The following is a 24,943-nucleotide window of genomic DNA, read 5'->3' on the forward strand; positions in this document are numbered from 1 at the left end:
GCGGCAGCCTCGGGTACCCTTCGGAGCGGTTCTCGGGGCACAGCAAGCCAGAGAGTGCAAAGGCTCAGGGAAGGGCAGGGCTCCTGGCCTCTTGGCCACCCCTGCCCCAACCTCCTCCTCACCCCAGGGACTGTGGGACAGCCAGCTCTGGAGGGCGTGGAAGAGAAAACTTCAGTGAGGGTTTGCTCCTTCCACCCCTCCCTCCCAGCTCTTCTCCGAAGGGCTGGACAGACATCCCCCCTGGGCCATCCTGCCTGTCCTGGACCTGCAGCAGCCCCCAGACCCAAAAGGCAGCTGTGACCAAAGGGAAGCCCCAGACCCGGGGTGTCACATCCCACACGGGAGCCCTGGACCCGTGAGGAGCCTTGCCATGACCACGTGCTGCCAGCTCCTGGAGCTCCTTCCTGGAGCACGGTGCAGGGGGAGAGTGAGGGCTGGTGAGCAGCTGGAGAGGCGGACACGTGGGGAGCTGCTTTGTTTGAGGTTACACAGGACCAGCTATAACGACAGCCGGTGTGAGACAGACAAACAGGGCTGGCTGGCTGGTGGGCATGAGAGCATGAGAGGGACATGCTGGTACCCCGACACTTTTCCCCAGGAGACAAACCATGGTGAAAGCCCAGCAAATGCTTTATTGCCAAGGACAGGACTTCCCCCAGCCCCTGGGCAGCAGAGGTGGAGGCTGCCTCGCTGTGTCCCATACCAGATTGGTCCACACAGACAAGAAGGTCCTGGGTGCCGAGAGCCAGCCCCGGCACCGGCTGCCCAGCCTAGGGCCATGCAGGGGATGCAGAGAGCTGGACAGGCCAGCCTGTGGGACAGGGACGCTCCCTTAGCTGTGCCATGCTCTGAGACCACCACCCTAAATACTGCCCATGTGGCTCCTGCCAGGCCTGGTGGTCTGCAGACAGCTTGGGAATGTTGCTGGCTCCCCAGCAAAGGTGGAGGGTGCTCAGCAAGCAGGAACAGTTGGGGGAGGTAGTGGAGGGGCCCTGATGCCCAAATCTCCTGAGATGGCAGAAATACCTCTCTGTCGCCCAAGGACCTTCACAGCGTAGTGCCCTGCACGTATCCCAGAGAAACCCTGCTCACCCCAGGCCATGTCCCCCACCACATGTACCTGCCCTGATCAAGGTGCCCCTCTGCTCCCGCTCCCTCAGGCTGATGCTGCGCTGGATGGGGGGGTCAGCCTGTCCCATGGTGCTGCCTCCCCATGCCCGCACCCAACGCAGCATGCTCAGAGGAGACGTCCCAGGAGCTGAGTGCTGGGGGAGCTGCCCAAGGCCACTGGCAGGGCGACGAAGCCCAGCTTGCCGTAGAAGCTCAGCTGCTGCCGGTCAGTGGCACTGACCTGGCAAAACACTCCCCGTGACCCTGGAAGGGAGGTGAGAGGTCAGGCCCCTGGCACCAGAAACCCAGCGCTGGGGTTGGGGGCCAGTGGCTGGGACCCCCTCCACAAGGCGGTCAGCCTCTCCACTGCCCTTTGGCACTGGGTGCCCGCGTGATGCCCCGAGACACGGGTCCGCAAGTCCCCTGGTGCAAGGGGAGGACACGGGGCCTGGGAGCTGGGGCCAGACTGCAACAGAGAGGGGACAGGGTGCCCTGGTGAGGGCTACCCCAGCCCGGGGCTGAGAGGTGGGCTGCAGGTGGGGCCAGCCCCCGGCTCTGGGGTGGGCAAAGCAGCAGTCGGGATGGGGTTGTACTGGATCAAGGGGGCCTCAGCCTCCCCCCAGCACGGGCAGGTCATGCTCACCGTTGGCCCTGAGCGCGCTCAGCAGGCAGATAGCCAGGCTGCGGCTGGCCCCCACGTCCAGCACACGGGGGGCTGTGCCCAGCTGCACCAGGGAGGGGAAGCGCCGCAGCACAGGCAGGGGCACAGCCGGCAGCTCTGCGTGGAAGAAGAGCAGCGCTTCCTCCAGGGCATCCTGCAGGAGACAGACACAAGTGAGGGAACCCCCCCCCCCCGTACCTGCTCCCCTCTGCTCCAGGTGCCCCCTCACCTGTCCCAGAGCTGGGCCACCTGCGCTCAGGTCTTGGGGGTACTTCTGTCGTACGGCAGGCAGCCAGTTGCTGTCTCGCTGTTGCAGGAAGCCTTCAGCGCAGAGTGCTCCAGCCGCGTAGCCGCATGGACCACCCTCATCCTCCAGCACAAATGTGTACTCGGGGCTCAGGCTCAGGAAGCTGCCCAGCAGCCTGCCAGCCAGAGCAGGAGCACGGCTGAGCTGCTGCCCGGAGCCCAGCCTGCCCCAGGGAAAGCTCAGACCAGCCAGCCTCCTCCTTCTGCCCCCGTGGGACAGCACCCCAGCGCTCACCAGACCATCCCTTTGAGACCCCCCCCCCCCAGCAGAAGCCCTCAGCCAAGGGGAGCCGCAGCAGCCCCCCTGCAGCCAGGCTGGACAGCGGGTCCATCCCCACGGCAGCTGCAGTGACCCAGCTGGATGTCAGTGTGGGGACTGCCCCCCCTGCCCCCTCCCGCAGGGCAAGGCCACCGCCAGCTGCGGTGCAGGCAGAGCTGGTCCCCGCAGGGGTGCCAGGAGAGGCCACTGCCTCACACCATGGCCCTACATCGCCCAGCACGTGGCCGGGCTCAACACGTGCCTGGCAAGAGGGAGCCCCAGAGGGGCCGTGTCTCACCTGTCACCGAGGAGATCGGGATGGGCCGCAAGGATGTCTGCGACTTTGGGGTCACAGTCCAAACTCTCCCGGCACATTCGGTACAGCTCTCCCTGGAAGACCCAGACAGACCTTAGCCCTGGCTCCGCCTGCCCTGCCCAATCCCTGCCCCACTGCTGCCCCTCGGCTGCCTGCTGCCCCCGCCACAGTCCCTGCCAGAGCACAAGTACCAGCAGCTGCCCAAGCTGACTGTAAAGAGGGACCGCAACCAGGGCTGTGGCCTCCAGCGCATCCTGGCCAGGGGAAGGTATGAAGGTACGTGCTTCAGCCGTCCAAGGGCGCTGGCCTCTGTGCCAAGCGATGCACCGTGCACCACCTTCTGCTGGCCTCTGAGGCTCGTTTTCACAGCACAGCAATGCTTCAAAATGAGAAATTGCCATTCCAGTCAGGCATCCTGGAGCAGCCGCTGCTGAGGAAACCCTGCTCAGCCCCAGCAGAGAGCATGCTCAGAGCACACAGAGCTGCAGTGAAACCAATACTGAACTCAAGTCTCCACAGAGCATGTGCAAACTGGGACACCTCAAAATTTCCAGTCTTGCTCAGATTTGAGTTTGGTGCTGCCCACAGGATCAGCAAAAAAGAACATCCCGATAAAACCATTGCTTCTCAAAGTCAAGGTGGCCCCAACCACTGAGCGACAAGGGCAGGACAGCCGCACGTCTGAGCACCATTCCCAGAACAGGCTGAAGTGCTTAGCTGGATTTTTCTCTCAAAGTTTCACTGGACACAGACGTTCAGCTTGTTAAAGTTTAGCTTGATCAGATGAAATCTGACAACAGGCAACTGAAAACAAGCTCTTGCAATGGGAATTGCTGGCAGCTGCAGTCTGATATTATAATCTGCTCTTATGTGCTTGCAACTTCTCTGCTGTTATTTACAGGCGCTGCAGCTGTGCGTTGCCGGGCACTGTATTTAGCAGGGATGTGCAGTTGTGTCCATGATGGCTGGATTTGCAGCATTAGCATTTCCTTTAGCTAGGAGAGGCAGCAGGGTGAGGGAGCGGGGTGTTCACTGCATACTGTGCGGTACATGGGGAACCCAGGGCTCTGCTGGATTTGGCAGCAGTTTAACTTGTGTGTCCACCCACCTCCAAATTCTCCCTTTCCCTCCCCATCCCATCGAGCTGCTGAGATGCCAAACGGGGGGCGGGGGGGGAGGCTGGCAGCAAGCAGGTCACGCCTGACAGAGGCCATTGTCTCTCCAGCAAGAAATCATCCTGTAAACTGGATGACTGTTTGAAGAAGGGACTGATTTGGAGATTAACCTGGACAGGCTCAGGCAGTGCCCAGAGCTGCAGACCGATGAAGGCTACAGGAGGTCACCATCCAGACTTGTCCTGTTCTGGATCTTTCCTGGCATCTGCTCGCAGCCACTACTGGAGATCAGCGCTGGGGGTGCTCTGGAGATCACCCTCGCAACCTGGTGACCCCAAGTCTGTGCCCGTTTATCTGTGGCTGTGCCTGCTGCTCACTTCTGAGCCCAGTCTCCCTCTCCTGCTGCTGGCTGCCAGCAGCGGCTCTGCCCGGGCGCTGGGTGCAGGGAGGCAGGTGGTGGTGCCTGCTGAAGCTGCTGGCCACAACACCCGCGGTCCAGCCCAGGGGCCTGACACGCTGCTGGACACAGCCCCAGGTGACCTGCCCCAGGCTGACCTGCTCTGAGCAGGGGCTGGACCCCACAGGTCCCTTCCCATCTGCATCACCCTGCACTGCAACCTCAGCCTTGGGGTCAGCAGCAGACGAGCACGTATCTTGTTAGCGCACGTGCAGCACAGGGCACGCAAAGGTGAGCTCTGGCCTGAGTGGTGCGGGCCACCCCTTTGGGCCATGGCTCTCACCTTGTCCAGGGGCAGCAGTGGGCGCAGGAGGTACAGCTGGCTGGACGGGAAGAGCGGAGGTGGGTGGTAGAAGAGGTCACAGCTGTTCCCCACGGGCAGCAGTGCCTGGAAGAGATACTCTGTCAAGGAGCAGATTGTCCTGGCTCCAAACCTTGTCCTGGAGGCAGCAGGAGCAGGGTCCCTCTGAGGCACCCTAAAACCCAGGAGCTGCAGCCAAGGTGCAGAGGCCCAGGGCAGCTCTGCCTTCCCAAGCTTGCAGCAACCCAACGGAAGGGCCAGGAGCAGCAGCTGGGACTCTGGCTTCCCTACAGTTCCTTCAGCCTCCACAGATATTGGCATGCTCTCACCTGCAGCTCTCCAAAGAGGCCCCCACGACGTGTCCAGGGTTCAGCGTCCCCCCCCAGCAGGATCGGGGCAGTGATGCTCTGGCACCCTGGAGGCAGCAGGAGACAAGCACATGCAAGATGAACAAAAACCTGCTGGGCCAGGGGGAGATCAGTCTCCACCACACAGCAACATCACGATCACACTGGTCACAGCTCCAAGGATCTGCCCCCACAGCTGCGCAGCCCAGGGCAGGACCTTGCCTGGGCTCAGGCAGCCAGCCCCATGCATTGGGGTAGCAGCACAGCCTCTGCAACAGGGCTTGAGGTGGGGGAATGGGGAAAGGTGTAATCGTGCCTCCAGGAAAAGTGTAAGGTAAAGACACAGCTCCTGGCTACAGTTGGGAAGCTGCAGCCTGGCACAGAGAGCAGCATGCTGCTTTCTGCCTGGCCAGCCAGCTGTGCAGTGCCTGTGGGAATTTGCCCTGCGTGCTGCTGCTTCCCTGTGGCAGTCGTTCAAGGCACATGGCACCACCCTGGACTTGGAGACCCTCTCAGGTTGTCATCCGGTAAGAGTTCCTGGTTTGTAGGAGATCACAAGTCCCACAGAGCGACCAGGGAACCCTAAATCAGTGGAATGGGGGCTCCCAAAGTGATGCACAGGCATTCAAAATACAGCCTCACCTCTATCACCCGGGGTATTACTGCTCCCAATGGGTCATGGATCCCTTTTACCAGAAAGGCTAACAGGTCTTTGGATTAAAGGGGCTGAGGAACCATGCCCTAGAAATAGGCATTCCTTCTAGACTGTGAGAGATGGTGAAGAGACGCTCCGATGACGGCCCTGTCCCCAGCAGCAGTGCCCCGTCCTGCCTCGGTGTGTCTGGGCATGCAGGGGTGCCAGGCTTCCCACGGCCATGCCCGCTCCACTTGGCAGGCAGGGCATGGGAAAGGGCAGCCCGATGGCGAGTGCTGGCTGCTGCTGGGGGGCTGGAGCCAACGGAGGGCAGCAGCCAGTGCCCCACCGCCCAGGTGGGTGAGCCACGGCAGCATAGGTACTTACAGCCAAAGCAGCTTCCCCAGGTGACCTTGGGGTCAGGGTCGCAGAGGAGATGGCCATCTGCAAGGGAGGCGAGGTGGTGAGCGTGGGGGACACGTCAGCGGTGGGGAAGGTGTCAAGGGGAGGCATACTCCCAGGACAAACCCTGGCACCCCCAGCCGGACGCAGGGACCCCAGACCTCTGGGAGGGGGTCCCAGACACCTTCACCTTTTTAGGGGCAGAAGCAGTGGATCACCACAGAACAAGCTTCAGATGCCCTGGGTGTGCCACAGTGCCTGGGGGCCCCTGTACTTCCACATGGCTGGATTTGGCCAGGGTGTGAATATGTGCTACGGGGCCACAGGGGCTGGCTCGCGGCATCAGCCACATACCCAGCCAGAGGATGAAGGCACTGGTGGCCAGCAGCATGTTGCGGATGTCCCAGAGGTAGGGGTGGAGATCATAGAGCAGTGCCCGTCCAGCGCTGCTGACGAAACGGCTGTGCAGACGGCATATCTGAGCGCAGAGGAGCTGGAAGGACTGGGCTCGGCCACGCCACTGCGTGCCCTGTGGACAGACCAGGCGTCAGCGCAACCATGACGGGCACCATCCCGCAGCAGCCCCTGGACCAGCCTTACCCCGCTGGTGTCGGCTGCTGTGGCTGGGACCCCCACACTGAGGCTGTTTGCCCGGAGCCACCGAAAGTGCTCCAGGAGATGCTGCGCCTGTGGCCCATGATGGTAGGGCAGGTAGAAGAGCTCCACCAGCATCCGCACCTCCCCCAGAGTCAGTGGTGCTGTGGGGTTGGACCTGGCCTCCTTGAGGGTCACCAGTGCCGTAGGGACAGACCCAGCCTCCTCTGGGGTCAGCAGTGTCATGGGGCTGGACCTGGCCTCTTCTGGGGTCATCGGTGCTGTGGGGCTGGACCTGGCTTCCTTTGGGGTCACTGGTGCTGGGGGGCTGGTCCTGGCCTCCTTGGGAGTCAGTGGTACCAGGGGGCCAGACCCAGCCTCCTCCAGGGTCAGCAGGGCCATGGGGCTGGACCCGGCCTCCTCTGAGGTCAGTGGTGCTGTGGGGCCAGGGCTAACACCAGCCCCATCAGTGAGCGGTGCTGGGGGGCCAGGGCTGGTGCAAGCCTCAGGCGCTGGGGGTGTCTGGGGCACGTCAGCCCTGCTAGCCTTGGGCTGGGTACTGCTGGGGGGCTGGGGAGGGCTGCCATCCCCTGTCCTGGCATCACTGGTGGGTAGGGGAAGGTTCTGGCTGGTGTCGGCCCCATTGCTGCAGCACATTGCGGGGCCTGAGCTGTGGAGGGTCTCGGTAGCCACCGGGGTTCCTGCGGACTGGGCACTCCCAGCTGTGCTGGGCAGAGCAGAAGAGGGCTCACAGCTCTCTCTGTTCCCCACGGTGAGCTGGTCCCCGTCCCCTGTGGGGCTTTGCTGACTGCCGGCAGAGATCCTGCTCCCACTGTCCTCCTCAGGCTCTGAGGTCACCTTCCTCCATCCCTCCCCTGGTGCCACGCCATAGGGCTCAGGGCCATGCTGGTCCGCCCCACTGGGAAGAGGGTTGTGGGGCTGGGGGTCAGGCATGACCTCCTGTCCTCCCGCTGTGCCAGGCTGCAGCCTCGTTCCTCCCTTGAGGCTGATGCTGGGGTGTCCCGAGGTCCTTCCTCCTGGCAGAAAGGAGCAAGGGGACAGCCCCTCTGGCATCCGCATAGAAACTGCTGCCCATGGGGCAGGACGGCCCTGGGGGAGGCCATGCCGGGAAGCTCCACCTCTGAGCTGGCAGAGACCGAGGAGCTGCCAGGACCATGGGCTTTGCATTGTTCTGTGTTCAGGAGTTCAGGCCTCCGTGGCTGGTGAGGCCACAGGTTTTACGGAGGCAAACAGTGTGAAACACCAAATTTGCACCTGGCTGAACCCCCTCTTCCAGAGCCATATCGTGGCCCAGGCTCCCATGCTGTCAGCCAAGGAGATGCCCTCTGGGACGTGGCCAGGGCAGGAGCATCCACGGGACAGCATGGGGCAGTGGACACCCACACCTGCCCACCACGACACACACAGACCCCGCTGCAGCACCAGCCAGAGTACCCCATCCAAACGGGCAGGGCATCGGGCTCCCTCACCCCACCAAGCTCCCAGCAGAGCCGGTCCAGCGCTCCGGGGTGGGTGAGGGATGCTGCATGGTGCAAGTTCCATCACCTACCTGGCTCCAAGGCCTGCTGGTTTATCTCGGCCACCCAGTCAAGCAGCGCAAGCTCCAAGGCCTCCTGGGGGTTGTAGCTCCCCTCCTGTGGGCCCTGGCTGTCCCCCAGAGCTGCTGTGGTCTCCATCCCTGAGGAACTGGAGCTCATCAGCCTGGGCAGTCCCACTCTTTGCTTTATGGAGCTATCCCATGCCACACCAAGGGCAGGCAGCGCCCCTCCCCTCCGGCCCCAAGGAGATGCCCCCAGGATGGATCCCATGCCCCGGGATGTCGGGTGGTGCCCGGCCAGGTGAGACACCTCACCCAGGCCGCCGTGCAGGAAAGCCTGCAGGGCCATGGCAAAGACGGGCAGTGACGGCCAGGGCCCTGCCCTGGGTGCACAAGCTCCCTGTCAGCACTGGGCCCCATGTACAGAGCTGCCTGGGGTGTGGGGGCCAGGTACCTGCGTGATCAGGGTGGGCACAGCTCCTCAGCTCACTCTGAAACCAGCTGCTCAGTGTGTGTATGGGGATGAAGTTGGCCTGGAGCTCGCAGTTGGGGTTGAGGAGCAGTCCACGGAGCCTGGGCATGAGGCCGTGGGCACGTCCCGTGTAGGGGCCCAGGAAGACACGTCTGCAGTCATAATCGTTGGCGTACAGGTTGTCCCAGATGACAGGTCGGCGCTGCAGGACACCCTCCACCTCCTCCAGCATTGTGGCCGAGAGCTCCTGTGACACCACCTTTGGGCCTGGAGCATCACGGCACGGACATGCGTGGAGCAGCAGGCAGCGCAGTTCACCATGCACTCACAACAGGGGCATGCATATGTCTGGGCACTGTGCATGGAGATGAGGGTCAAGTCACCCCACCCCACCCTCCCTAGCCAGAAGGAGAGCAGACCCACAGCCCACCCCACTGCCTGCCTGGCCAGGGCTGCACACCCCCACAGAGCCAGGCCAGGCGCTCACCTGTCCAGATGACACCGATCCCTGGGAGCAGCTCCTGGCCGAGGGTCAGCAAGTAGCAGGACTGGCTGGGGCTGGGAGAGCACAGAGAACTGCAGTACTCTGGGGAGACAGCACAGAGCATCCCTTGAGGGGCAGAGAGACCAGGAGAGGTGAGGTTGCCTGGGACCAATGGACAGGGGCTGGGGAGGTGCCTGGTGCAGGGAACGCAGCGTGCACGGCTGCTGAAGCGCCAGCCTGTCTGCAGCCTGGTCCTGTCCTAGCCCCGAGATCGCCAGGGCTCCCGCAGGAGCATGAAGGGACTGGGGGGAGTGGTGGAGGCTGTCAGGGCAGTCAGCTCTCAGCAGACACAGGTGCTGGGCGCAGCCAGAGGAAGGGTACCCCGATCTGCTGTGGGGTGCCATGGCCAGCTGAGCACCGGGCTCCCAGGGGCAGGGTGGCTGGGGGTGCATGGCTGCAGGCAGTTACCTGTAGGGCAGAAGAGGAAGATGGAGGGTTGGCCCAGCTCCCGGTACACCTCGTTGGCCACAGAGGCCTGAGCCTGCGCCAGGGAGGGGAAGACGTCTCTGTCGGCTTGGCACATGCAGGGGTCGATGTCGTCAAAGAGCAGCGCGAAGGAGTGGCACCCCATGGCAGCCACCTGTGGGCATGGGCATGGGCTGCTAGGATCCCTGGGCAGCAGAGAGAAAAAAGGCAGCGAGACCCAGACGTGGCCCTGCCGCCTGGGCCCCATAAGGACGGCAGAAGTCTGGGGTGCCCAGACAGACGGGACGGGCAGAGCAGCCCTTGCCGCGTCCCCCACGCCTGCCCAGCAGATGCCACGCGCAAGGCCCAGCCATTCTGTGTGCGCGCGCCAGCCCCACGGCCGCGGCCCACCTCGCTCCAAGCCCTGGGCGTTGCTGTGTTTGCCGTGGGCCAGGAGCCCTTTCAAACCAGAGTTCGTGCCGCAATGGCCAGGAGCCCGCTCCCACCGTGCTGCTGCCAAGCAGCCCTGCTCGCCGCCCGCTACATCCGCTCCCCCTGCGCCGCAGCCCCGCGTCACCCTGCAGCACCGGGAGCCCTGCAGCAGGAGCAGGGGCCAGCAGAGCCTCGGGCAGAGCCTCGCCGCTTGCCCGGGCAGGCGCTCCCTGCACCAGGGCTGGCTGGGCGCAGCTGGAGAGGCGGCCAGGCATGGTGCGGTGCAGGGCGGGTGCTGCCTGGGCTGTGCTGCGGAGAGGAGCAGCTGCCCATGGACCGAACCTGCCGTGTCAGCAGCTCTACCCTCCCTGGGGAGTGGGGCTCACACCCAGCCTGCACTGGCCTCCGGTGCTGCCCAGCTGGGGCTCGGCTGGTCCTTCTCCTGCCCCCAGTGCTGCCGGCTAGCAGTCAGGCATCCACGGAGCCCTCAGTGCTCTGTCACCATGACAGGGACAGCACATCTGCCACCGGGCACCCCACAGAGCTGCTCCCTGATGCGCAGCAGCAGGACGAGTTTACAGCTTCACACCAGCCTTTGGGGTGGGCATGGGGCCCACACACAAGCACGCGTGCCCCTCGCCTGGGAGCGATGGATGAAGGAATGGCCCACGGTACCTGCCTGAGTTTTTGCTGCAGCAGAAGCCGATCCCCAGTACTTGAAAACACCATGTCCTGGCCAGCAGAAATGGCAAAAACAAACTCCACACCCTGCTCTTGGGCAGCTTTGATGAGAGATCTCATGCAGGCTGGGGACAAAGCAGAAGGAGTGCTGTGAGGCTGGGAGGCAAGGGATGGAGGGAGAGGGAACCACAGTGGCCCAAAAGGAAGGAGCTGAGGGCATTGGGAGGCATCAGAGAGCATTGGGAGGGGAGAGGCCCAGGGGAGAGTTTCCAGTCTTGGGACTCTCCGCAAAGGTCTGTGGGCCCTGGCATAGTCGAGCATATTGCCAGAGACCCGCGTGGGGAGCTCCCCATGCTGGGTGGGCCCCCAGCCGATTCCATGTGATGGGCAGGGTCTCAGGAGGCTCCTTGCACCAGGCAGGGTCTGGGGGTCTCCTCGCACTAGGCAGGGTCTGCAGGGCTCCCTGCAATGGACAGGTTCCTGGCAGGAAGAGCGGTAACAGCCAGCCTGACCCCGCCTGAGATGCAGACCATGCTTCACCCTTGAGGATGTGGGACGCCTGCAGTCCACCCGTGCCGGGGCCCAGCAGAGCCACTACCTGCCTCATGCTCTGTGTAGGGCTCTCGCCAGAGCAGTCGGTGCTTCAGCTCATCCTTGGGCGCGTACATGTAGCAGTTCAGCCCCCAGCGTTCCAGCCTGTGCAGCAAGGACAAGGGGTCACCCAAGGCTCCAGATGGGCTCTTTGCAAAGAGGCATCTGGGCAGGTGCCAGCCTGCAACACCACGAGCTCCTCAGCACACGGTGCCCTCTCCTTCCCTGGAGCTGCATCAGGTCCTGCAGGCTTCCAGCCTCTGCTCACACAGAGCCCCCCAGACTGCGGAGTCACAGCTCTTCCCCTGCACAGGGAGCCCTGCCCCACATACTTCTGACGGCCGCACAGAGACATAAATCTCACCCAGCTCCCAGTGCTGAGCCCAACGATTTGTGTTGTTTAGGGACCTCCAGAAAGATAGTGCATCTGGATGAGAAAGTCTTGGAGACCAGCAGGATGTTGCCTCCTGGGAGATGAGTTAACACCCCTGCTGCGGAAAAAGCGATGGGAGGGACCAGCTTAGCCTAAACAGCCTGTTTTAACTGCTTGACAAAGTCCTGTGACAATGAAAAGCTCAATGTCCTGAGCAAGGAATGGAGGAGGGGCGAAGGGCCAGAGCAGCCTCCAGGGGAGGAAGGGGAGATGGTTGGGGGAGACTGAGAACAAAACGGCCATGGAGACAGAGGATGGGGCTGGAGCGATGGAGGGAGCCGCTCATGGTCTGCTGCTCCATGGGGCTCCTCGAGGGTGCAGGTGGCCCCAGCCCTGAAGTCTAGCTGTGGAGATCCGTCAGGCCAAACCACCTCTGTAGCTTTGCAGCAGCTCTTTCAGGGCTTGCAGTGAGACCTGTGGAAGCACTTAGCATCTTGTGTAAGCATGAGCAGGGTGGGTTTCTTTTCCCTTTCTCTTCAGCTATGCTTCCAATTGTGTAATCAAGAACCAAACATGTTTGTAGCCCAAACACACAGGCTGCAGGCTGCCTGTCGTGACAAGTGACTCCAGATGACGCAGGTATGCACGAGCTAGTTGCCCCTCTGGATGTGAGGGGTCTCTGCGGAGCAGGACCGGCGGAGACACCCTGGAGAGCTGGTACCTCACCGCTCCCCCAAGCTCAGTGTACAGGAGTGGGGTGCGCCTGCCAGGCACAGTCTGGCCTGGGGGACTCAGCCCAGGGTACCTCTTTGGGCACCACACACACACGGGGAGCCCTCACCACTGCAGACCCCCTCACATCATCCCCTTGAAAAACCCATGTCCTGTCTGCAGGCTGGCCCGACTCCACCAACAGTCCCTGTACGTCTGCTGCACCGTTCCCAAATCATGCCTTTATTACTTCAAGAGGTCAAGACCTTCAAAGCTTGCACTCTACAATTGTTTTTGCAGCTACTGGATCTCACTGGGGCTCTTTTGCACTCTTGCATTTTTCCATCCCTTCTGCAGTGAGACACCAGCACAGGACACAGTGCTGCAGCCCCTGCCCAGCCCTGGATATGGAGGCTGCAGCCTGCTCACAGCCACTGGGCTGTCCCTTGCCTGCCCCGGTCTCCCGTTCTCCACACTGCAGCCAGACATGCCCTGCACCATCTGCCCAGCTCATGCACCGACACCTTTTTTTTGGCTGCATTAGGTGGTATTTCAATGGAGGGGGGCCCAGAGCAGGCTGCATGTTTACTGCTGGGATGATGTGCATGCCACATGCCACTGTGGCCTGACACAGACTCCAGAGGCAGCTCTGCACCAGCTGCTGTGCACATCCTGTCAGTGAGGCTGGCAGAGCAGCTGCAGAGAGCCCGCACCTCTCTCTGTTAACATGAGGTCCAGCACTGCCGCTCTAATGGGGACCAGGATTCATCAAGGTGCAGCATCTGGCATCAGCGTAACTGCTGTAACTGAAGTCCTTTTACAAGGAATCAATGAGCTGCTGGCATTATTTGGGTCGGAAAGGACCTTTAAAGATCATCTAGTCCAAGCCCCTGCCATGGGCAGGGACATCTTTCATCTCTCCTCTTTCTAGATCAGGTTGCCCAAAGCCCCATCCAACCTGGCCTTGAACACCTCCAGGGATCCAGGGGCAGCCACAGCTTCTCCAGGCAACCTGTGCCAGTTTCTTCCTTATGTCCAGTATGAACCAACTCTCCTTCAGTTTAAAACTGTTACCCCTTGTCCTGTCACTACAGGCCCTGGTAAAAAGTCTGTCCCCATCTTTCTTCTAAGCTCCCTTCAGGTGGTGCTCTAAGGTCTCCCCGCAGCCTTCTCTTCTCCAGGCTGAACAACCCCAACTCTCTCAGCCTGTCTCCATGGCAGAGGTGCTCCAGCCCCTGCATCATCTCCGTGGCCTCCTCCGGACTCGCTCCAACAGCTCCATGTCCTTCTTGTGCTGGGGACCCCTGAGCTGGATGCAGTACTGCAGGGGGGGGCTCAGCAGAGCAGAGGGGCAGAATCCCCTCCCTCGACCTGCTGGCCATGCTTCTGATGCAGCCCAGGATATGGTTGACTTTCTGGGCTGCGAGCGCACATTGCCAGCTCATGTCCAATTTTTCACCCATGAGTACCCCCAAGTCCTTCTCTGCAGGGCTGCTCTCAATCCCTTCTTCCCCCAGTCTGTATTGATATCGGGGATTGCCCTGACTCAGATGCAGGACTTTGCACCTGGCCTTGTTGAACTTAGTAAGATTTTCATGGGTCCCCTCCTCAAGCCTGTCATGGTCCCTCTGGATGGCATCCCCTCTCTCTGCACCACTCAGCTTGGTGTCATCTGCAAACTTGTGAGGGTGCACTCAACTCCACTATGTCAATGATGAAGATATTGGTCCCAGTATGGATCCCTGGGGGACACCACTCGCTACTGGTTTCCACTTGGACGTTGAGCCATTGACTGCAACTCTTTGGACGCAGCCATCCAGCCAGTTCCTTATCCATCGGCAGTAACACACGCTACTTACATACTCACCCCTCACTGTAGTGTTGATAGGTCGAATGATTCCTCAGCCAAGCACGGCCAAAGGCTCACGGGCTGGAGGTACCCGATCACCCTCCTGCCTAAGACCAGCACAGGGGTGCATGTGGGAGGACCCGAACCCCAGCTGGGCTGCTCCTCCAGCCGCAGGGCCCCCAGGACACATCTCCTGGACAGCTCGGGAACCTGCTTCAGCAGTGCACGAATCCTGCACAGCTGCTCCCCGCAGGGAGACAGGGACAGTGTGAGGGAGAGGAATCCCCTGCTGCACGTCTAAACCCAGGCACTCTGTTATTAACGGGGTCACGCTAAGGGTCATCAACAGACATTAAAAGGCCTGTCAGAGGAACTCCTTGGGACTGCAAGATTTTTTGCCAAGCCCTGCAGGTGGAAAGCCCAGAGCGCTAAAAAATGGGTGAGTGCCGAAGCAGAGCTTTGGCAGGGTGGGCAGCAGAGGTGGGCAAGTGTGAACCCATGGCAGGACGCTGCGCCTGTGCAGTTTGCAGGTGGCAAAGACCAAGTAAGTGGAGAATAAAGCTGCAAATACAACACTCAGATGGAGTGATTTGAACTGGCTGTTAAGCTGGGCTTCAGCAACCAGTACACTTAATACAGCCAAGCATAAAGTCCTACCTAGGTAAAAGAATGCAGAAGATATGGTGTCTGAAGTAACAACTTAACAATCAATTAGTTGAACATGAGTGTCCTCTGCAATGCCACTGGTAACTCAGGATAACAGAGAGCCTCGGATTAATCAGTGCAGAGCGTCAGGCGGGACTAGGGAGGTTCTGTGACCTCTGTGCTGGCTGCAGATGCTGCCAGAGCAGTGGCCAAGGCGTGGGAAGGATGCTAACAAACTGGAGTGAGTCTGTCAAGGAGCCACACACGCAGACACAGGTGGAAAGCCTGTGAACAACTGAGTCTTGGAGCACGGTCTGCGCATGTCCCCAAGGGAAAGCCTCAGCCCGCCAGCACTCCGGAGGAGAGAAAAGCCACTCCGGGCAGTCGGGGACATGGCAGGGTCCAGGGGTGACTCATGGGGATGCGCATTTGGGCGAGACAGGACAGGAAAGGTCTCTGGCTCTCCAGATGCTCCACTGCAGTTGGAGCTGAAAGGAAGCAGGTCTGAGAGAGATCAGGGCCTGCCTGCTTCAAGAGATCAGACTGCGCTGTCATAAGGCCCTTTCTGGCCTCAAAATGCACAAATTCCTTCCAGAATCTCCCAAGCAATCCACGACTCACTGGAAATTATTAGGACTGGGCAGACACCTCCCTAGACAGCTCTTTTGGCACTCCTGTATGAAAGCCATCTGATACATTAATTTATTTTTATTCATTCTCCTCAGTAGACGATGTTTTACATTTTCCCACAATGAACAGACTGGGAAGCACTTTATGTACCACAGGATACAAGTGCCTCATCTCGTTTCTTTCTAGATTAGAAAAATACTGGTGAACATACCGCTCACATGTGCAAACATAGGAACATACATCCCAGTCCAGTACCAGACAAGGCCATCATTAGACCTTCTCATTCCTAATATACTTTAAAACATCACATCTTGTTTTCCTTCCTGCACATTTCCCCCAAATTTTCTAAGCTCCATTTTTCTGTATCTGCATCTCTGGTCCCTGCGCTATGGTCCTTACTTGCACTTGTGACCGCCCACACTGTTGCCAGTGCACTCTCACAGCACGGGCGGCACGTTTCCCACACAGTGCATGGCTGCCAGTGCCGTCACCAGCACACAGCCCTGCCATCTCTGGCCCACGGTCCAGCTGTCACCAGCGCACTGCCCACGCTGTCACTAGTGCACTGCCTCACCATCACCAGTGAACTGCCCATGCACTGCCCACACTCTCACCAGCGCACTGCCCACGCTGTCACCAGCGCACTGCCCATGCCGTGACCAGCACACTCTCCACACCATCCCCAGCGTGCATGCCCATGCCATTGCCAGGGCAGTACCCACACCGACTGGTGCACTGCCTGGCCCATGAGCATCGTGCTGCCCATGCCCAGTGCTCCGTGGGGGGCCCTGTGGGGCCCCAGTCTGTTGGTGGCAGGTCCTGTCGGTGCAGATCGTCCCACTGATGGCCAGTGCATGGACACCAGCTGCCAGGAGAGGGCTTTTTCTCTTCAGCACAGATCAACTCCCATCCCAACGTGTCTCTCACAACCAGCCAGTGACACATCCTGCCCACATCCTTCCATCACAGGGACACATGGTGACACACTGACGTACATGGGGACTCACGGGGACACAAGAGCCACCTCCACACCAGGCAGGGGTGGCAGCCTTGGGCTAAAGCAGCCACCTGTGCCCACGGTGGAGTGATGTGGGTTTACAGTGCCATCTGTTTCCACAATGATAAGCCTGGTTCCAGCGAGGCTGGGCTGGCTGGAAGCACCCACCGGGTGCCCACACTGGGAGCACAGGGCCGTGGGGACAGTGGCCCCAGGCAGGGCGAGCCGGCCGCTTGCTGTGGGTGGCAGCAGGCACGCAGTGTGCTGTCCTGCGACCAGCATACCCACAGGGGCTGGTGACATGTGGCACCGCCCAGGCCTGCACGGTTCAGAGATGAGGCAATGGGCACTCATCTTGCCAGGTCAGCACCCGAGGTGGGCTTCCAGCCTGCTGAACCCCGCCATGTTCTCTCTCACACGGATCTGACTTCCCATTTCCAGCCCCAGCCCGTCCGCCTGCTCCCTGACACCCCTCCTGCGCATGGGCTCCGTAGCTGACCCACGCCACAAGGCAGTTGGGGCAGAGCAGCTTTTACGGTGCCTCCAGAGGCAGCATTGTCAGGCTTGCGTAGCCCCCACACTCCTCTCCAAACCCTTCCCAGCTGCCATTGCTCCTCCCATGGTGTGGGCAGTAGGGTCCGACCCTGTCCCACTGACAGTTCCCTGAGGGTCTGCGCCCTCACTGGAGCACCCGTGCCGGCTGTGCAGCGCCTCATCCCCAGACCCCATTTCCTTGGGGTGCACAGCCCTGGCCCAGGCCTCCCAGCCAAGCACATCTGGCTACACCTGGGCTGTGGCAGAGTCCCAGCACCATCTGCCGGCACAGGGCAGCACAGCCCACATCTGTCCGGGCGTCCTTGGGCTGCCCATCCACCGCGCAGCCACCCACCCAGACTCAAGGCAGAGAGTCTTTCCCTGGGCTGGACCCAGGGGTTCAAGAGTGCTGGGACAGAGCGGTAACTGGGAGAAGCCTGAGTCCCCTTCACTGCCATCGCCCTGGCGTCCCAAAGGCAGGCCAGCCCCAGGAGTCTCCCTCCAGCATGTTTTCCTCGCTGCTCCTGCCTCCACAGCACTCTGGCTTCCACCTGGTCACTCTGCCACAGGCTAGAACCTTCAGAGAGGAAAATTCAGGGTACTTGCCATTGAAAGAGAAGTTTCCTCTGTTCCATAGACCATGGTCTCCCATAGAAACCTGTAAAAGGGGGAAAAAAAAAAACAAAACCCAAAATGCAATTGTGAGTAACTGCCTTAAAACAGTCTCTCTGTACTATCCCTAGGTGGCTGGCCTTAAACCCAGAGATCCAACAGTTGTCCACCTCTGCGTACTTCAAATGCCTGTTATCCTGCTATGATCTTGCTGGGTATTGGTATTCAGGCAAGTGGGTATAATGTCTGTGGTTCCATCCTTCCCAGAAAGAGGCAGCTGGAAGAATTGCACAAGGTAGCACTTAACCTGTGAGGGGGAAACTGCATGGTAAAAGCCAAGCCTAGAGGAGACAGCTGAAGGCTGGCTAGGTTATAAAGCACTCTAGCATGATTTTGGGGTACACCAAAGCACAGAGCTATTACACATCCATCCTAGAATTTTCTGCCTGGGGATTTTCTTCTTTACAGAGACCAGCTCTATGTCTCTTTGCATCTCTCTGTGTCTATGTAGTGTCAGGCTGTGTCAAGCAAAGCATCATCACTCCTGTACGGGCTATAAAAGCTGCTCTCTCTGTCTTTAATCACCGCACAACTCAAACTGCACCAAAATTGCACTGATGCAGCTCTCCCCTACACCTTGGAAACACATACCTGCATTGTAGCAGGGCAGGATTTTGAGGCGGCATCCCTGTCCCATGGCAAGCTGTTCAGATCAGGAATACACAAACAGCCTGCGGGGATGCCCACGGGTGCTGGGACTGTAACTCCACAAAACATTTCACAGACACCTTGTCTGTCTCCCACTGGAAACCAGCATCCCCATAAGCTTGCAAAGGGAAAAAATCCAGAGAGGAAAGCACACCAGGGAGCAATTTTACCAATTGTCTGCTAACAAAGACACCAAGGCTGGCCGCAAGGACATTGCCCTTCCAGAAGGTTCACAGCAACAAAACCGAATGCAGGAACTACAGATCTGGAGTCAGCAAATTCCCAAGTGTTTCTTAACATTTCCACTTCTGCTGCTTGCAGGCGTTACGTGGTTGTTGGGCACCAGTGTCTGACACAAGCCTGAGGCCGCAGCACCACAGCAGCTGACAATCTGCCCTGTGCTCTGCATGGCGGGGAACCAGTCTGTGACTAGATATTGTGAGCGGGGGGCACTGCTGGACATGCAGCACCCGTTCCCCTGTTGGGACCACTTTCAAGGAAGAGCCCTTCCTATTTCTGCATATAGGAAGATCTGGGAGGTGCAGAGTTGTCTGCAAAGCTAGCGAGAAATAATACCAAGCAGAAAGCAAGCCAGTTCACTTGGGGACAGTGGGAGAATAAGCAGGTAGATAAGTTTGGAGACACGTAGATTTGACAGCTTCTTAAAGAGGAGGTTAAGGGGAACCTCTAGGTGTACCAGCACAGACCTGACATTTAGCAAGAAAAGGATCTTCAGTCACTTCAAGTCTCTGCAAGATCTGGCAGCTGCAAGGTGAAGTCTCACAGAAAACACATTACATCTTGAACAGTGATGGCAATTAGTCATGAAAGCAGCTTCCTAGTTTCGGATGGGCTCCGCATCATGGGCAACTTGTAAATCAATGTACTTTCTAGTAGACAAAGCCAACAGGAGCAGATATTCAGGGAAGTGAACACATTCATTGAACTGGGCAGTGCAAAAGGGCAGAGCGCAATGACTCTGTTAGTCTGGGAGAAAGGACCAGCTCTCAGCGTCTGGCACGAGGCCGGCATTGCCCAGAAAAGCACCCGTGTTTCCCCAAAGCAGCTGAGTGCACCGGAGCTGGTCTGCCTGGAGGAGGCCCTGATGCCGTGCTCTCTTTGGCAGGAGCCCACCCTGCAGCCCTCAACACCAACCTTGGGCACTGGTACACTAACATTGCCTTCTTTGCAGGTAGAAGGCATCCACTTTAAAATAACACATATTCCATCCACTTTAAAATAATACATATTCACCTTGCTAGCTGTCCCCCACCACGTACGGGGCCAAAGTTGTGGCTACTCAAGGATCCCAGCAAATATTTCACCCAAAGAAAGTATTTCCATGATAAATAGATTTTCCATTTCCCGATCCATAGGAACTCCTGCCTAGCTCACAGTAAAGTCCCAGGAGTCCCTGTACAGCACCTGCCTGCAAGTGCCTCACCCACACTTTGCTGTGAACTGGCACTGCCTTACAAGTATGACACTCACCCCTTACACATGCCCTGCCAACAGCAGCTCTGCTGAAAATGCCATCCTAGTGGCAGTAAACTGGCTTAAATTGTACCAGCAAAATCCTTTCTGTACCTGTGGCTGCATCTCCAAAGGAGTGATGTTGGTGCTCTGCTTTTCTGAAGACAGGTGAGCACTGATGAGTGATGCTGTGTGTTTGCACCTCGGCTCTCCCGTAGCCCAGAGCACTACATGAGTAACCCGTCAACACTGTTACTTGCCAAACTCTGGGCCATCTGGGATGCCCCTCAGCAATTTATCCACAACCATTAGCAAAGTCCCAATGAACACATTGGGAAACAAAGTCCCTAGGCCCCAGCTGTTCCCCAGCCCCTCCTCTGTCCTGGGTGCAGGTCACCCAGAGGCCTCAGTCTGTCCATGCTTTCTGGCTGCTGCTAGCAATGTCCAGGGTGTCGGGAGGGAGCAGGGGGCTCTGTGTAGGACACGCTACCCCCTGCTACGGCTGCACCCTGCTCAGCAGCCTGCCTGGCAGCACCACCCTTTGTTCCCTGCTAGGTCCTGTGCTACCAGGGTGAGGGATGCCTTTCCTTCCTCACTCTCCAGGGACCTCCTCCTCCTGGCGCGGCTCTGCTGGCAGCATCTGTGTCCTTCTCTTTCCCAGGTCAACTTTCCTATATCAATGATTCTTTCTGACTCATTTTTCTTTTTACTATCAACTTCCCCATCCCCGCACTTTCTATTTGTGTTTATTTGCATGGTGCTTTTGCTTCCTCCCTGGCAAGGCAGCGGACAGTGGGCTTCATCGGGGTACTGTGCTGCCAGGAAAAGTGGAGATGCTTTTGTCTAGTGGGTGCCAGGCCTGGCCCAGCTCCAGGGGTGCCGTGCTGCAGAAACAGGAGTTGAGGGGGTGGAGTGGGGTAGGCAGAAGGACAGGGCTGAGCCATAGACAGCTGCCATGAGAGACCAGGCTGTTCCTGGCCAGGTCTGGGCACGGCGTTGCACTGCGGGCAGTGAGGCAGGAGTGGCACACACCGGGATGCTGCCCCCACACCCAGGGCAGAGAGGAAAAAGAAAAAAAAAAAAGGGCAAAGTGCTGGAGCCAAGAGCAGCGGGTTCCCAGTCCCCACTGCGGCGGTGAGGGAGAGGGTCGGCTGTATTGGGATGGCTGCGGGGTGCAGCAGTACTCTGGGGAGGAGCTGGGGAGCCTCATTGGGGGGTGCTGGTCCCGTACCCCTGGGCAGACATAGGGTGCTGTGCAGGGGCCCGGATCCCTGCCTCCCCGATACCCGGGGTCCCGGGCGCGGCTCGGGTTCCGGCGGCCCTTCCCGGCCCCGGTTCGCTCTGGGCCGACCGGGCCAGCCCCTGCAATGCCCGGGCGGGGCACCGGCCCCAGCCGCGGCCTCGGAGGGACCTACCTTCCACCACGCCGCAGAGGAAGCGCGGCCGCCCCGCCATGTCCGCGCAGGAGCGGCCCTGCCGGTGCTGGGGCGGGCGGGGGGGTGCGCGGCGGGATGCACGGAGAGATGGAGGAATGCAAGGAGGGACAGAGGGATGCGCGGAGGGACGGAGGGACACGGGCGGCACGGAGGGATGTGCGGTGGAACGGAGGGGTGCAAGGACGGATGCACGGAGAGATGGAGGAATGCAAGGAGGGACAGAGGGATGCGCGGAGGGATGGAGGGGTGCGCGCAGGGACGGCCCCACCGCCTGCCCTCCTCCCGCGGAGACGCGCCCGCCGCAGCGCAGGGGGCGGCCCCCGGCGGGTGGGGCTGCGGCGGGGCCAGGGCGCGGGACTGGGCGGGGGGCTCAGCGTAGCCCCCGGGCAAAACCGCCCCGTGGTGGGCCGGGCGCTTCAGCCCTCGCCAAAGACCGTCCGGGAGGAGCTGCCCGAGCCCCTCTGCTGGAGCGGGGCCGCGGCCCGGGGCGGACCTTCAGCAGCCCCTCGGCAGCCCCGCCGGGCCGGAGCCCCCCGCCGCCCTGGCCACCGGGTGGGGCCGGCCCGGCCGCAGCGCCTGGTCCCGACCCGCAGCCCGGTGCCGGCCTGTGCTCCGGGTGCCCGCACCAGTCCCCCGCACCGTGTCCCCCGGCGTTCCCAGCTGCGGGTGTTCTCCCACTGCAGGCTGCGGGCAGCTATTTCTCCTGCCTGTGCAGCTGCCCGGGAAGCACCAGCCCCCGGTGGTCGGGTGTCACTGTCCCCTTGCATTCATCACTGAGGCGACATCTTCCCCGCTGGTACCCTCATGCCGGGCACAGGGTGTGATGTCTGTCTGGCTCGCCGGGTCCATGAGATCAGGACTGTTTCACGTGCCTTGCACGTGACTCACCTGCTTGCATATGTCAGGCTGCTATTTGCCTTTTGTCACACTGCTCTGAGTTGTTGACACATGTTTGGCTTGTGATCCTCTCCGACCCACAGGTTCTGGTTTGCAGAAGTGCTGCCATGTCATTAGTTCCCTATACTGCAGCTGCACAGTCACTCGTACCTACTTACATGCAGGGCTGCGTGTTTGATGTCACTGAATTGCTCTGCCCTTTTTCTGACAGCTTTTCCTGTTTGTCAGTCTTGTTGTAAGGTGGACCCATGTTCTGCAGCATCCCTGCAGCCTTCCCCAGCCAAATGGCATCATCACCCAGAGAGGAAGTACACGACTTTGTTACCATGCCAGTGTGCGGGATGGAGCCAGGAGAGAGCAGAGGTGCACTCCTCCTGCAGCGAGGCACTGCCAGGCACCCTCCCAGCAGCTCTCACCACCTGCAGCTGTTTCATCTAACCCACAGGCATGGGCTTGCACAGGAGAAGTGGGCATGGGAGGCCTAGAAAATCAGGATCTGCGGCATCTCCCTCTTCCCTTTGCAAGTTAAACTGCCGGGAAACAAGTCATGGTGTCTGGGCCATCAAAGCAGCAAGGAGCCCAAGAGCAACTGACCAGCAGTGGCCCGGCAGGGAAGAGGCCATCAGAGTGCAGTGCGGGCTAGCGAGGTCTGCCCAAAGCTCAGCAGTATGGCATAGAGGAGGCTGTGCAAAGTAAGGAGAGCCCGGAGCGCTTAAAGCCTCAGCCCCTGAACAGGGGTCTCATAGCCAGAGTCACATACAGCGATAAAAACTGCGTGCTGGGCGCAGGACAGATAATGACGTCGCGGGAAAGCCAGCTCGGCGCTACCAGGCTGAGTTATTCACATGCTGGGAGCAACTGCTGGGGCTGGCTGGGCACAGGCCATGCTCGTACTTGCTCTTTGCCTCACGGCCTGCACCCTGCTGAGTTTTGCTGCTGGGGAACACGGAGTTGGAGCCTGGCCCTGGAGAATGCTGTTGGGGCAGACTTGAGTGGCCAGCCACGGCAGGGGTGGTGCTGGGAGCTGCCCAGTGCCCCTGGAGTGGCCGCAGTGCCCAGGGACACGGCATGGTTAGAGGTAGAGAGATGTGGATGACATCACCCTGTCCATGAAGACTGTCAGAGAAGGAAGTCAGGCAGGTCTGTGCATACACGAGTGTGTTTGCTGTGATTCTTCCCCCTTCTCTGTTGTCTCTGGGAGCACCTGGCTATTTGTTCCATGGTTTTCTTGGACTTTGAAGTTGACCTAAGTGGCCTCTAATTCTTCAGTTCCTTTTTTTAATCCTGTCAAAGACAGGCACTGTGTCACTCCTTTTTACTGTTCTCCGAAACCTCCCATCCGCTACCAGTTCTCAATATTACCCTCACTTGTCTTCAGTCTAGCCAATCTGATCACATTTTCCCTTATCTAGCATGAGCATACACCTCTCTCACTTGTCAGTGGTGTTAATCGCGTGATTGCGGCCACCCTGCTCAGTGCGGGCTGAAGGGAAGAAGCCATCGAGTCCTGTCACCTTCTGCTGTCCCTCACAGTCTCAGTAGGACAGTGGGCCACATGGGCAGCTCAGCATCCTCCTACTTACACCTTCCTTTTTGAAGGTTTTCTTGCAATCCTTCATGTTTCTTGCTAATTACAATTGGTCTCATATTTTGGCTTCCCTGATTTTTTGTTAGTTTTTTTCTGTTCTGCCTAGTTTTGTCACCTAGTTTCTACTTTTATGCCCTACCTTCTGAAATTTCAGGTCATTTTCTGAGCTATGATCCCCCTCTTTCCCTAGTGCTGGAATGGTTTCTGTTGTTTCATTAAACCCTGACAGGTTTTCCGAATGCATTTTGTTAGACCTGATCTCCAGCTCCATGAATTCCTTAGATTTTCTCTGAAAGGCATTTTGAAGTTGCTCTCCATTTCGACACCCTCAAATGCTTCCTCTCTTCTATCTAGGGTAAGGTCTGGGAGAGCCTCCCCTGGAGTTCCCTGCACTCCCTGGCCCAAAGCCCTTGGTGGCCCAAGGCCCTTGGTGGCCCAAGCCCGCGTGGGCAGCCGTGCCCTGGTGCAGGCAGCCCCAGAGAATGCCCGGCTGTGGGGGACGTGCAGGAGGCTCCTTCAGGGAGGGCCCCGGACAGTCCTGACCCTGTGGCAAGCCGGTTTTATCCCTCTCATTTCCCAGGTGACCTGCCTTCTGGAGGTGAGAGCCAGTCCATACCTACGGTATGCCCAGCAACACCTTCCTCTTCTGTGCTTGCTGTCTTGACAAGCTACAGCCCTTAATTCACAGGTCACTCCTCAAGGTGTGTTATACCAGTCAGGTCATTTTAGATGTCTACAAAGACCTCCCGCTGCAGCCGCTTGTTCCTGGTGGCACTTGCATAACGGCGCCAGTAAGCGGGCAAGGACCGTGCCATCCTGGGGGTGATGGCCCTGGATGCCCACCTCCCAGGGCACCTTGTGGGCGCTGGTCATGGACTGTGGCTCACGGTGCCCACTCCAAGCTTGACCTTGCTCAGCAGCTGCTGTCAGAGATGTGAAAGCTGCAAGGTGGGAAGGCCCCCACACCTGTGGAAGGGGTGGGAAAGATAAGGCCAAGGCTCCATCTCTTCCTCGGCCTCGGGACAGTGTGGGACATGTCCTCCAGTGGGTCTGGAAGCCAAGATCTCTCGCATTGGATGTGGAGAGCACGGCAGAGCAGACCCGGCCATGGCAGGGGCCAGCTCCTTCCCCAGGAGGCTGCAGCTTTCCCACCCCTGCCAGGGCACGGTCGGTCCTCCCGCAGCTCCTGCACTGGCATGACACAGCCCTGCGGAGATGGCTCTGGGGTGAGGGTAATCCTGCTCCCCGCCTCCGCACCCCCCAGCCCCACATGATGTCACGCATGGCCGGGCGGAGGGGGCTTCT

General features: G+C 59.6%; 1 protein-coding gene across 12 annotated transcripts; it reads right to left on the reverse strand.

Moving 5' to 3' along the window:
- Window positions 1-616: 616 nt before the first annotated feature.
- On the reverse strand, window positions 617-22,158 carry LOC104632655 (protein O-GlcNAcase-like). 12 transcript variants are annotated; one of them, XM_075752972.1, is made up of 18 exons: window positions 18,188-18,325; window positions 17,531-17,582; window positions 11,193-11,290; window positions 10,589-10,719; window positions 9,485-9,656; window positions 9,020-9,118; window positions 8,515-8,799; window positions 8,073-8,201; window positions 6,798-7,539; window positions 6,509-6,758; window positions 6,263-6,437; window positions 5,894-5,950; window positions 4,855-4,940; window positions 4,508-4,612; window positions 2,635-2,726; window positions 2,001-2,193; window positions 1,754-1,925; window positions 617-1,374 (listed from the first exon to the last, which is right to left on the reverse strand). In XM_075752972.1, the coding sequence occupies exons 1-18, from the start codon at window positions 18,231-18,233 to the stop codon at window positions 1,238-1,240; spliced, it is 3,021 nt and encodes a 1,006-aa protein (XP_075609087.1). In that variant the 5' UTR covers window positions 18,234-18,325; the 3' UTR covers window positions 617-1,237. The 12 variants fall into 12 exon arrangements, with proteins under 12 accessions (XP_075609087.1, XP_075609086.1, XP_075609085.1 ...); XM_075752971.1 differs by lacking the exon at window positions 18,188-18,325 and adding an exon at window positions 22,042-22,158 and having other exon boundaries at window positions 6,509-7,539; XM_075752970.1 differs by lacking the exon at window positions 18,188-18,325 and adding an exon at window positions 21,133-21,704 and having other exon boundaries at window positions 6,509-7,536.
- Window positions 22,159-24,943: the final 2,785 nt, after the last annotated feature.

The sequence above is a fragment of the Balearica regulorum genome, chromosome 4 (genome assembly GCF_011004875.1).
Source record: "Balearica regulorum gibbericeps isolate bBalReg1 chromosome 4, bBalReg1.pri, whole genome shotgun sequence".
Taxonomy (NCBI): Eukaryota; Metazoa; Chordata; class Aves; order Gruiformes; family Gruidae; genus Balearica; species Balearica regulorum.